The 13,786-nt window shown below is 34.6% G+C and overlaps 1 protein-coding gene across 1 annotated transcript; it reads left to right on the top strand.

The window, feature by feature from the left end:
- The first annotated feature begins 1,507 nt into the window (after positions 1 to 1,507).
- On the top strand, positions 1,508 to 8,644 carry LOC143616496 (plant UBX domain-containing protein 8-like). Its single transcript, XM_077089313.1, has 10 exons — positions 1,508 to 1,639; positions 3,893 to 3,954; positions 4,052 to 4,637; positions 4,709 to 4,827; positions 5,944 to 6,154; positions 6,232 to 6,447; positions 6,535 to 6,666; positions 7,370 to 7,513; positions 7,654 to 7,710; positions 8,461 to 8,644. Exons 1-10 carry the CDS (start codon positions 1,556 to 1,558, stop codon positions 8,566 to 8,568), a joined length of 1,719 nt encoding a protein of 572 aa, XP_076945428.1. The 5' UTR covers positions 1,508 to 1,555; the 3' UTR covers positions 8,569 to 8,644.
- The last annotated feature ends 5,142 nt before the right edge of the window (positions 8,645 to 13,786 follow it).

The raw sequence follows: 13,786 nt of genomic DNA, 5'->3' as shown, positions 1-13,786 counted from the left end.
GGAGGATACGGGTCGACTGATGTAAAACTTTGTTCGAAACAGTGCTCCAAAACGCCGAAACAATGCTTTAATTCGGGCGTTTGAATTTCCAATTAACAAAAATCAAGTCGTTTGGATCAATGTTTCAAGCTAAGTTTTATATCAATCGAGTCGTATCCTCCTTCCGATCAAAAGCCCTAAAACATTAGTTTAAAATTCGGAAAAAATATAACGTCGTTAAGTCCATTTTAACTGAGGACCATTGGCAACCAACTTTTTTAAATTTAGGACTACCAGTGGTGATAAAATGAATAGGGATTATTATCGTTCAATGCTCATCAATAGGGATTATTAAAATCCAATAAACCTAATATAAATAAGAGTTTTGGTGCCACAAGTACCCTATTAGGCCACTTGCCTGAAGACATTTTTTTTGGTTTTGTTTTGGTTCCGGTACTGTAACGAGCGTGACGGAAACTAATCGAATTCACGTACACTCACTGTGTTTTGTTTTAGCTCCAGGTCCGTAACAAAAGTAATAATAACCGACGACATGCTGATTTCGTTTGTTTGGTTTTTAGTTCCAGTACCGTAATGAACGTGATGGAAACCAACCGAATTTTCACAGACTCACCGTCTCAACACCCGGGATAGACAACGATCGGGTTTTTACCAACGCTCGAGTTTTATCAACCGACGCCACCCCATTGGTGATTGGTCCACCTAAATTTTTAGATTTTTTAGTTTTATTTTTTGTTTTAGTTCAAGTATAATAATGTACGTAACAGAAACCGACCGAATTTGTGTCGGCTTACTGCCTCAACGCTTGAGATTTACCACAATTCTGATATTACCGACTTACCCCAAGTCCCCGACGCAACACATCAGATAAAACACTAGTTACTAATATAAAATTTAACTAGTTAACATATCAAATACCAATAAATCTAGTCTCTCTAATTACTTCCACCAAAATTTACTTTAAAACTATATTTTAGAATATATTCTTTTCCGTTTTCTATAAGTACACAAATATACACAAAAAACTATTAAATATAACTTATTACTTAATGAGTGGTCCAATGGTTAGTTGGCCTGCCGTTTCTTCTAAAGGCACATATTCGGATCTCACTTGGGTTATTTCATGGATATCTGGATAAAAGGACGAATCATAGCTTTAATCCAGGTTCGATCCTGATAGGGGGAGAGGATTTACGGATTTCATCCGGTTTCCGCGCATCATGGAGGCATGGGCTCACGCCAGTCGAGAATTCAACCTTAGACATTGCCTTGAAAATTATAGGTTTACACGTGAGATTCTCTTCCGTTAAAAAAAAACTTAAGAAAAGTGTGAAAAAGCAAACTACAGGGCTAAACATGCCAACAAACAAAAGACCATTTCTGCATAATTTACACAATATATAAACTTGTTCCTTCGGCAACAGATATATACCCTAACCCAGATTTTATATTAATCCTTATATATATATATATATATGTCTTCTTCTTCTTTCTTCAGCTGAACAATAATAATATTATTATTATTAATAACTTGTTGTGCAATATTATTCCATCGATGGCGACACCTGATCAGGAATCAATCAACACATTCATCAGCATCACCGGCGCATCTGAATCGGTTGCTATACTCAAACTCACGGTATTAATAATAATCATTTCATCCAAATCACACACCTTTTGTTCTCGATTAATCGATAAGATTTCCTTGATTGATTACGTAAACATCCGCAGTGTTAATTCGTGTTCGTATGCTTTATAGAGCTTGTCTTTTGATTATACAGTAGAATGTAGGGGTTTGTTGTCAATTTAGCCCTAATTTGTGGTTTAATTTGTTGCTTGTAATAAGCTAGGGCTTGATTTTGATAATTAGTACTTTTAGGAAATTGAATCCCTAATATTGCTTGTTGTGAAGTTTAATTAAGGATTTTGGAAAAGTATACTTGTTTTGTTCTGTTAGATCGTGATTAACGGATTTAGGTATTTTATTTTTGCTTCAATTAAGGTATAGTTTCTGTATATGTTCTTTAGATCGTAATTAACGGATTTAGAAATTTGATTTTAGTTAGTGGTAATGCATCAATAGTTATTGGTTATATATGGTTTTCACATGATTTCAAGTAGTCTATGCAGTTAATGCGGAAGTACCGATATATGAGATATCGGTCATTTTAATATCATGCAGAATATATATATATATAGGATCAGGATTATGTGAGAACTTTTTGGGAATTGGGAACTATGAGAACCATTTTGGACAACAAAAAACCCAAAAATAAAAAAAAATCATAAAACAAAAAAAAACACAAAAATAAAAAAAGTAAAAAAACCAAAACTCCTATTTATCATCCCGGTTTCTAAAAAAAAATGAAAAAATAAATTCTCGGGTTAGCTAAATTATACATATATGTATAATATGTACATATATGTACACATATGCTTTTTATACATATATGTATAATTTAAGGTAAATGGTAATGTACATATGTGTACATTACGTAAACTAGAGATTAAATGAAAGTATACATATGTGTATAGGTATAACACGAATTAAAAAAAACTTTTTTTTTCGGTTTTTTTTATACATATATGTATAATATGTACATATACGTACACATATGTATAATTTAAGGTAAATGATAATGTACATATGTGTACATTACGTAAACTAGAGATTAAATGAAAGTATACATATGTGTATAGGTATAACACAAATTAAAAAAAAACCTTTTTTTTCGGGTTTTTTTTAATGAAACCGGAATGAAATATAAGAATTTTAGTTTTTTTACTTTTTTAAAATTTTCGTTTTTTTTTTGTTTTATAATTTTTTAAATATTTTTATAGAGATTTTTTTAGTGGTCCAAAATGGTTCTCAAAGTTCTCAATTTGCCAAGGGTTCTCTTAGGATCCTTACCCTATATATATATAGCAATTTAACACTAACAATTCAGTATACTCTCCTATCATTAACAAATTAACCTTTTGCAGCTTACAAAATACTAACAATTGTAGCAAGCCCGGGAGCGGATTCCCCACTGGCGGGGGGGGGGGGGGGGGAGGGGGGGGGGGGGGAGGAGACGGCCATCTCCACGTGTGGGCTGGTAGCAACTGATTAAGACTTAAAGTACTAACATTAAACACTAAAAATTGTCAAATAAGACTTAAATAACTGATATCGGGAAAGCCGGTGATATATTGGTCAATATCGCCGATAATATCTGGACCGATGTTTTGCACCGATATTTTACCAATGATGTATTACTATAATATCCTATTCTCAAATTAGTATTTTATAACGTATATTTAGTATTCATTACTCATATCACTATTATTATTTATCTATTTTTATTACGACTACTTTAATTATCTTACTATCACCTATTTATTTATTTACTATAGGTATATGTTTTCCCTTTATGGTCTAAAGGTTAGTGTTGAGTTCACTGTTTCTTTTACTTGATCCCATGCATATGGTTTTCGAGCCTGGGGTCTCTCTGGAAGCAACCTCTACTCGGTATGGTTGTCGTTGTTGTTTGCTTTTACCAAGGGACCGATTATCCAATATATCGGTGATATATCGGCGATAACGACTGCATAGTAGTCCTTGGTCTTTAAACGTGGTCTCATGTAGTTTTGGGTGAAAATTGGTCGAAGTTAGGGTTTATGTTGTTAATACTAATTAATGATAATATTGATGGTCAATCGGTATCTGTCATTAACTGATACGACTATAGAAGCACCATTGTCAGATTGTTAATTGATATTCCTTTTCTGTATGTCACGTGTGCACGCTGTAATTATTCTTTACTCAAACTTCGAAGTATCTGCCTATTAAGTATACATTAACATTTGGAAGTTATGCGATACGCTAACTTCTTAATTTGGTGTTAATCAGGAACATAATGGTGATCTCAATGCGGCTGTCAATGCACATTTCACTGAAGGAGATAGAACCATGTTAGTTTATTCTTTATGTATTAATTTTAAACGTCAGAAATAATAAACACTAACGATAAGTTTTATACACTTTTTTCTTACCTTTTGACATATTCAGAAGACATGAACCGCATGTTGCTGCTCCACAAGATGATTTCATGGAAATGGATGAACCGATTCAAACCGCATCGAACCGACCTCCTTTCTCACTCTTTCCTTCAGCCAACCCGTTTTCTCTTCTCGACCCGAACTTCACCCGAAGTGTATTCGATAGCGGGCCCAGGTTCAGTACTGGTGAACCGTTCGTATCCCATCCACGAGAAGTGAGACAGATTCCCATTGAGGTGAAGGATGGGCCCGGGCCTGCTTCAGAATCGGAACTTGCTGGACACGCTCCTAGAATCGAGGATGTCACCGAGACCGCATCAGAGAATGTTCCAGAAACTCATGGGGTTGTGATTGTTGATGAAGATGATGATGATAATGATAATGATTTTCCAACTTCTGATTTGAGGCCAAGTGCTCCACAAGTTGGAGATTTGAATTTACCCGATTATGGTATTGAAGAGGAAATGATTCGGGCTGCAATAGAAGCTTCTAAACAGGATTCACAGATGGGTGTAGGAGATGAAGGTGTACCACAGCCCAGGCAATCTCAGATTGAGGATCCTGAATTGGCACAAGCGGTTTCTTTATCTTTAAAGGTTTGTGTTTTATTTTTAACTTTTTTCTTATAATGTGACAAAGCACTCATGCTAACATTGATGTTTACCAGACTGCCGAGCAAGAGAAAGCCTTGCGTCAGCTAGGATCTGAAGTGGGACCATCAGAACCGACAGGCTCAAAGTTGGTTGATATGGATGATTTGGAGACATTGACATCGTTAAATGGAAGGTAAAATTCTAATCATTCATGCCAATAATGTGAAGAAATGGGTGAGTTGGGACTTGGGGTGATTAGAAAAATGGGTTTGTGTTGATACAATTTAAAAAGTTTTATTGATATTGAATGTGCTAATTGTGAGTAGAAAAATGATATTATTACAATGCTAGTCTGTATCTTCAAAATAAATGACTTTGGAGTATGTGCAGGGGGTATGCATGGGTCGGTTTTGGGCTCAGGGTGACCAAAAACTGAAAGTCAATTTTGGGTTTCTAAAAACCACACGGTTTCTGTTTTCTTGGTTTTGTCATTTGGGCTTGAATTTCTGGGCCGAAAATGGCCCAAAACAATGGAATTGGGCCTAATTACTTTTGTTAATTAAAGATCAATTAAGTATCACACATTTGGGCCTAAAGTTTTATTGATATTGAATGTGTTAATTGTGAGTAGAAAAATAATATTATTACAATGCTAGTATGTATATTCAAAATAAATGACTTTGGAATATGTACGCAGGGGGTGTGCATGGGTCGGTTTTGGCTCAGGGTGACCAAAAACTGAAAGTCAATTTTTGGGTTTCTAAAAATAACATCGTTCTGTTTTCTTGGTTTTGTCATTTTGGCTTGAATTTTTTGGGCTACATCAGTTCTTTATAAATGATTTAACATTCAAATTAAACGTTATATTCAGTAACAAACATTCAAATAAAGTTTTTAACCGATGCAAAATTGGTTTTTGCGGGCTTGATTTGGTTTTTTAATCTTGGTTCAGTTATAAAAGTCGATTTGGTTTTTCAGGCTTGAGTACATGCAAAACTGAAACCTAATTGGTAATTCAGGTTTTGAGAAAACATAAAAGCGTCAGTTTTTGGTTTAATTGGGTTACAGGTCTGTTATTTTGGTTTCATGCACCGTTCTAGATGTATGCGTTATAAATAGAATTTGGATGTGTGGATGACGTTGAACCTGTTTGACTCTTGATCTGTTTGTGATAAAAGCACAACCCAAGCTGACCCATACATAAATAGGTTGAATTTGACAACTCTAGTTTCTGGTGCATTTTACTGAGACCTTAAAACCGGGACACACAAAGTGAGATACTAAACAGTTTATCTGTAACTTACAATAGGTTGGAAGCAGGGATCTCATCAATTCCAGATGAAGTTGAAGAACCAGAAGAACAACCTCTGGTTAGAAACAGGAGCCGCCTCACGTCCTCTAGATCCATTGATTCTTCTGAAGAAATTGAACAAGTAGACTTAAACTTAGCACCTGGTCTTCAACAGCCACCAAATATTAATCACCCTGTGAACAGCACGAGCGACTTCCCATCCGATGAAGTATTATAATTATTCACTAAATGCATATTATACACGTGCGTACTTTTTTTCTATCATAATTGATTATATATTTACAGTGGGGAGGGATCTCATCTATGGAACATGATGAAGCGGTCATGCTTGAAGCTGCACTGTTTGGTGGAATACCCGAAGGAAGTGGATATCGTGTACCATTTGCGTCACATCCGTACATGCAAAATGGCTTAGATGGAAATGTTGGACCGTATCCCCGGCCAACACCTCGTCCTCCGTCACCGTCTTTAACTGCTCAGCGTTTAATAAGAGAACAACAGGTATATATTTGAACATTGAAGTATGGTTTGATTATTTAACACGAAACCACATTAAGTTTGTAAGAAGAATATAATTTTTGCTTACAGGATGATGAGTATCTTGCTGCATTGCAAGCTGACAGAGAAAAAGAGATACTAGAGCAGTCAGCTAAAGAAGCTGCTATGGAAGAAGAAAGGCGTAAGGAAGAAGAAGCACGCATAAAGCTAGAAGAAGAACAGGTAATTTGTGTTTAAAATGCCTTTTTAAGTTTATTGAAGTCTGATACAATTAGTCTTTCTTTAACTAGTATACTAGTCACACTAAAAACATAAGATGCCAAATCCAAAAAGTAATGAATAGTGACATTATTCCACTTCAAATAAGTTTTGTTTGCGGATATTATAAGGACATGAGTTAAGTTGGAGTTGGTGGTTATTGGTTAATATGCTTTTGATTTTAAATTTAATGTTAGCAGTCTGTTCTGTAATGTTAATTGAATACCATCTGCTTACTGATGTTTATGTTAGTGTGAGATTGTCAATTGATGTTTTTAGTTTTAGTTGAGTACCTGAATGGCTCTTAATCTATATGTTATTAACGTTAGTTTTGTCTAATGTCATTGATAAGTTGCTAAAAAGTTCTATACTTCAAGTATATATGCTTTGTCCCATAAAACTATTCAGTGTGTACAAAAACATGCATGCATATATACACGAATCCTTACATAGATATACATATATATTTACATATTCAAACAAGTACATAGTTATAAGAATGCACATACATATTTCACTTTTTGCTCCTTGATGTTTTCATGTCTAAAGTAACACTGGTTTGTTACTACTGGCTTTATTCATGCTTCATCTGTTATAAGATCACGGCATAACTTCAATCATCAAACAGTAAATACTTGTTTTTGATTTTGTTATATTTTTCTTGCAGGAACTGGAGAGGCAGTTAGCAGGAAAAGAAGCATCGCTTCCTCAGGAACCGACATCTACTGATGAAAATGCTGTCACACTTCTTGTGCGCATGCCTGATGGAAGCCGTCGTGGACGCAGATTTCTCAGGACTGATAAGTTACAGGTATAATACTTTTTAAAAACATAACTTTTTGTGTTAACCTAACTACAACACTTCCCAAAATGCCAAATTAAAAGGTGTTTTAGTCTTTTAGCATTGTTACTATCACTCTTAATTGATTTGTTACATTTTTTTCTTGGCAGCATCTTTTCAGCTTCATTGATGTTGCTCGGGTGGTCAAGCCTGGAACTTACAGATTGGTAATTCCTCACCCACTTTTTTCAAAACGTTCTTTAAGTTTCTGTTTTTTCAGTTTGCGTGGTGGCTCGTATATGAAAAAAAACGTTTTTCATTCATTTTCTTGAGATTACACCCTACACCCTCGTATATGTTAAAATTAGGGGTATAAATGAGCCGAGCTCGAGCATGGCTTATTTAATTTAAGAGAGCTTGAGCTTGGCTTGTTGTCACATACTCGAGCTTGGCTTGAGTTTGGCTCGGGTTCGGCTTGCTTATTATTTAGCAATTAATTTCTATACATTTGTATATATTTTTAAGTATAATTTTTATATATAACATAAGATATCGTTATTTGTTGTTTAAACAAGCTTATTTTGAGGCTCGAGCTCTTTTAAGCTCGGCTCGGTTCAAGCTTTTAACTAGCCGATCTCGAGTAGCACACGAGTCACATTATAAATACTATATATACATATAGTAAAATGTTAGTCATTTAGTTATATTTTATCATTAGTTTCATATATTAAATTGTTTATTATTTAGTTATTTTATTAGAGTTTACACCCCCTAATAAGAACAAGCTTTTGTCCAAAATTTTAAGTTTTATTAAGAAATGGTATGTTGAATGTCGTACAAATGTTTATATATGTCCAGTAATGACCTAATTTCTTAAATAAAGTGAAATGAGATTCTAAAAATACACACAAATGACTTTCCATCTGTTTGGTCCATGTGGTTCCTTATAAACTGACCATCGTTGTATTTTTATACAGGTGAGACCCTATCCTCGCCAGGCTTTCAGTGATGGAGAAAGTAACTTAACGTTGAATGAACTCGGTTTGACTAGCAAACAGGAGGCCCTATTTCTTGAGCCTATTTAAATATGGTATCAAAATAGTTAATTGCTCAGAAAACATAGATACTTAAATTACATATAAACTTTGTTGGTGGTTCATGGGTCGTTTGTACGTGTCGTGGAGATTGATCTGGAGCTATTAGATGGTTTGGTTTGGACATGTTACATGGTGGGTTGGGTTTGTTATAACTTTTATATTTACAGATTCCCGATTTCTTTTGGTACCTTTATGTGTGTTGAATTGTTTGGTCTGATTTGTTCTTGGTTGCCATGCAAGATTGCAACTTTGCAAGTTAGCTATTTCTGTTTGTTATGTTTGATTAAAATGTGCGACATGACCTATTGATCATTTTGTAGTATGGAATCATTTATGGTGTTTCAGATGGGTATGACTGTATGAGCTCTCCACTTGTAAATGACCACATTAGATTCGATCCTAGTCTCCACCAAGCTATCACCGTTGACAACCTTCCAAGGTCTAAATCCTGTAGATACAAACTCAATGCATTACTTGTAGACCATGTGTTGTTGTTCGAGTTCAACTTCTTCTCATCACCAAGAACTTGGAATTCAATCATGACTAATGGGTCTGGCTCTTGCACTGCTTGTCAAACCTTTACAAGTGAAATCTAATGCAAGCCAAGGAACACCGACACATGGTCTTGCTCAAAACAAACGAGCGACACTCTTTGTATTTACTTGACAATTGAATTTAACTTAGGGCATTACTTGAATGCTACTGCGGGTACATGCGAAGAAATGATGAAAAGGGCTATATTTGCAAGAGAAAACTAACAAGGTTTATAGAATACCCTTGCAAGACTAAACATACTTGAACACAATTTGTAATTCGACTCCAAAGGATAAATTAAATTCAAATAACACTTTGCAAGGGTAGGCGTGCAATTGTTACCCGGTCAAATATGGTTGTTGCTTTAGTCTTGGCAATTGGAGGGTCTTCCGTCTTCTACTAACTCGAGGTGGTCACTTGTCCACTAGCAACCAGTCAACCACATAAATCGCCACACACACTTGTTTGTAACTACGCGACTCACAGGCAGTGACGTAACCAACCATCAAGTCTGTTCATAGGTAGTTGAGGCCGGCTCAAACAATTTGTGGCCCAAGGAATGTAACAAAACCGGGGCCCTTGTCGTTAGATAATATCTTTTCGCAATCTATGATTCTTGTATCATCTTTATGTATGGATATTCATAGCCCACAAAAGCAATACAGCGCGCAAATCATCTAACATATGTTATTTACTTTTTAGAATTGAAGAGACCCTAGGAAATTTGGAGCCTAAAACTATCCCTTTAATTCACTTCTCTTTAATCCATCCCTACATTAGAACGTATACAAAATAAATGTATTCAAGATATTATAAGCAATGTTGTTGAGACGGATCGGACCGGCCGGTCGGACTGGTCCGGCCGGGATTCGGTCCACAGACCGGTCCGGTTCTATGATCGTTTGGCTTCCAGAAAACCGCCGGTTCGAACCGATTTACCGGTCTGATAGGGAAACCGGACCGGTTGAACCGGTTTATTATGAAAAAAATATATATTATTTGTCATTTCTTTTTTCCAGCCTTAATAGTCGTTTTTGGGAGAAAAGTTGTTCGGCCGGTCCATCTGGTTTGACCAGTTGAACCGGTAAACCGGTTGCCCGTCCGGTTCGCTGTCCGATCTGATTATGAAAATATTGATTATAAGATTATCTATTATTTGTATTTGATTCATTGTTAACTAGTTTCCAATATAGCTCGTGAAAGATTGCATTTCCTTAGTTTGTGAATTATATTCAAGAAATATCAAATCATCACCTTAGTTGCAGTTTTGATGATTGTATGGGAGTCAATGGTAAAGCTAGAATGCAGAGGGAGATTAATAAGAAATGTAAGAAGGATTTGTGATCACATAAAAAACTCTTAAAAGAAATTAAAAAAAAATAATAAAAAATCTTAACTTAGTATATAAATAAAAAACAAAAAATATAAAAAACCAAAATGTTTCCCCCGTCATTCCCGTTCCCTCCCCCCCAAACAAACGACGAAAAGACACAATGCCGAGAAAAAAGACAAAATGCCGAAAATGAACAAACAACACAATGATAAACAAAAAAAAGACACAATATATCGCAAAATATAACACAATGCCGAACAAAATATATCACTATGTTGAGTAACATAACACAATATCAAGAAAAAAAGACACAATGTCAACAAAAAAAGACACAATTAACTACAAAAATAAACACAAAAACAATGATAAATAAAAAGACACAATGATCTTTTTCACTCAACATCGTGCCTTTTTTTTTCCTAGAACGGTGGAACATTTTTGTGTTTTTACATTTTTTGTTTTTTATTAAAATTTGAGTTATGATTTTTTATTAATTTTTCATTTTTTTAAGATTTTTTTTTATAAATTCTTTTCATATTTTTTCATTTTTGTCTCAATTTATTGAATAACTTGATCAAACCATGATGACTACTTGATATTTTTTGTGTGTTTACGAAAGAAAGAGATTCTAGAAGGTTGTCTTTTATGCAATCTTGTTACTTTGCAAATATATGAGCTCCTTATCAGGACATCTGTCTCGTATTATGAGAACAGACAATGTTCCTTGTGGATAAATTATTCGAGCTAACTTTGGTATTGATAGAGCTTTCATAATAAGTTGTAATCTTATAAGAATCACAATTATAAGGGTCACCGGTTGTCACATATATGTTTCAAAAACCCTTGTATATTTATTTTTAGAGCATCCATAATAATAAGTAGTCGAAAAAAAAAGAAAAAGAAAAAAAAGACTATATATAGTCACTAGTCATCATAAAAACACCATTATTATATCACCACCTTTTATATTTACTTTTTAATTATCTATTTAATTGTTTCATTAAATTATATTAGAAGCCTTTTAAATATTTTTAATGACGAAATATTATAACCTTTAAAATTTAAAAATTTAATTAATTTTATATTGTCAATTTTTAGTTTAATATACTATAAAAGAGTTTGCTAAATATTTTGATGCAAGGAAAACTATAAAAGTTGAAAATTTGAATTTATTTTTCAGTTTTTTTAGTAAACTATACAAAATACTATCTAAATATTTTCTACGGAGGAAAATTAGCCGAGCTTGAGCCTGACCTCTATTAGGCGAGCTTGGGTTCAGCTTATTTACACCTCTAGTTATAATTAATTTTAGAATATGTTACAAATACATTATCTTTCTATAACATAGTATAAATTGAATAATTTATTTATTCAACCCCCAACCCCTCATCTGGCCCACCACCTGCAAAACGACTCGTTTTTTATAGATTCTATGAAAGAACTTGGTTGAAAAATGCCTTTACAATGGATAAAAATGAGTGACATGGAAAGCAGCCCATAAAACCTCCTAATTGTAAATGCTTTTAGTTCTACATCCTTCACGACATCTTTACGCTTCAAAGTCATCACCTATCATTTATATTTATTTATGTGATAAACTGGTTTTTTAAGTTATTGCTATTTAAAAATTTTTTTTTTTAAAAGTATATCATCTTTTACTCTTCGTGGTTTTCATTTTTTCGTTTGAGTTTTCATTTGTTTGTTTGAAAAATGTTGCTTCTTTTTTCAAAACACGAGGCTAACAGCGACTGGTGTGACTTTGTTTTTACTGAAAGGGGCTATTAGGAACTCATGAGATGATTTTGGAGCCGAATCCCGCCTTCTTGTCATCTTTTACTCTTTGCGGTTTTTATTTGTTCGTTTGAAAACTATAGCTTCTTTTTTCACTGAACGGGGCTAACAGCGACTGTTTTGGCTTTGTTTTTACTGAAAGGGGCTATCAGGAACTCATGGGATGATTTTGGAGTCGAAACCCGCCTTCTTGTCATCTTTTACTTTTTGTGGCTTTTATTTGTTCGTTTGGGCTTTCATTTGTTCGTTTGAAAAATGTTGCTTCTTTTTTCACAAAACGAGGCTAACAGCGACTGGTGTGACTTTGTTTTTCCTAAAAGGGGCTATCAGGAACTCATGGGATGATTTTGGAGTCGAATCCCGCCTTCTTGTCATCTTTTACTCTTTGTGGTTTTTATTTGTTCGTTTGGGCTTTCATTTATTCGTTTGAAAAGTGTCGCTTATTTTTCACAAAACGATGCTAACAGCGACTGTTGTGACTTTGTTTTTACTGAAAGGGGCTATCAGGAACTCATGGGATGATTTTGGAGTCGAAACCCGCCTTCTTGTCATCTTTTACTTTTTGTGGCTTTTATTTGTTCGTTTGTGTTTTCATTTGTTCGTTTGAAAAGTGTTGATTCTGTTTATCACAAAACGAGGTTAACAGCGACTTGTGTGACTTTGTTTTTACTGAAAGGGCTATCTGGAACTCATGGGATGATTTTGGAGTCGAATCCCGCTTATAAGTCATCTTTTACTCTTTGTGTTTTTCATTTGTTCGTTTGAAAACTGTAGCTTCTTTTTTAACTGAACGGGGATAATAGCGACTGGTTTGACTTTGTTTTTGCTGAAAGGCGCTATCAGGAACTCATGGGATGATTTTGGAGTCGAAACCCGCATTCTTGTCATCTTTTACTCTTTATGGTTTTCATTTGTTCGTTTGGGCTTTCATTTGTTCGTTTGAAAAGTGTTGCTTCTTTTTTCACAAAACGAGGCTAACAGCGACTGGTGTGACTTTGTTTTTATTGAAAGGGGCTATCAGGAACTCATGGGACGATTTTGGAACCGAAACCCGCCCTCTTTTCATCTTTTACTCTTTGTGGTTTTCGTTTGTTCGTTTGGGCTTTCATTTGTTCGTTTTAAAAGTGTTGCTTCTTTTTTCACAAAACGAGGTTAACAGCGACTAGTGTGACTTTGTTTTTACTGAAAGAGGTTATCAAGAACTCATGGGATGATTTTGGATTCGAAACCCACCTTCTTGTCATCTTTTACTTTTTGTGGTATTCATTTGTTCGTTTGGGCTATCATTTGTTCGTTTGAAAAGTTTTGCTTCTTTTTTCACAAAGAGAGGCTAACAGCGACTAGTGTGACTTTTTTTTTACCGAAAGGAGCTATCAGGAACTCATGGGATGATTTTTGAGTCGAAACCCGCCTTCTTGTCATTTTTACTCTTTGTGGTGTTCATTTGTTCGTTTGGGCTTTCGTTTGTTCGTTTGAAAAGTGTTGCTTCTTTTTTCACAAAACGAGGCTAACAGCAACTGGCGAGACTTTGTTTTTACTGAAAGGGGC

The sequence above is a fragment of the Bidens hawaiensis genome, unplaced genomic scaffold (genome assembly GCF_021521415.1).
Source record: "Bidens hawaiensis isolate Kalapana, Puna unplaced genomic scaffold, B.hawaiensis_p1.1 tig00002306_1, whole genome shotgun sequence".
Lineage (NCBI taxonomy): Eukaryota > Viridiplantae > Streptophyta > Magnoliopsida > Asterales > Asteraceae > Bidens > Bidens hawaiensis.
This window is presented reverse-complemented; position numbering and strand designations above follow the sequence as displayed.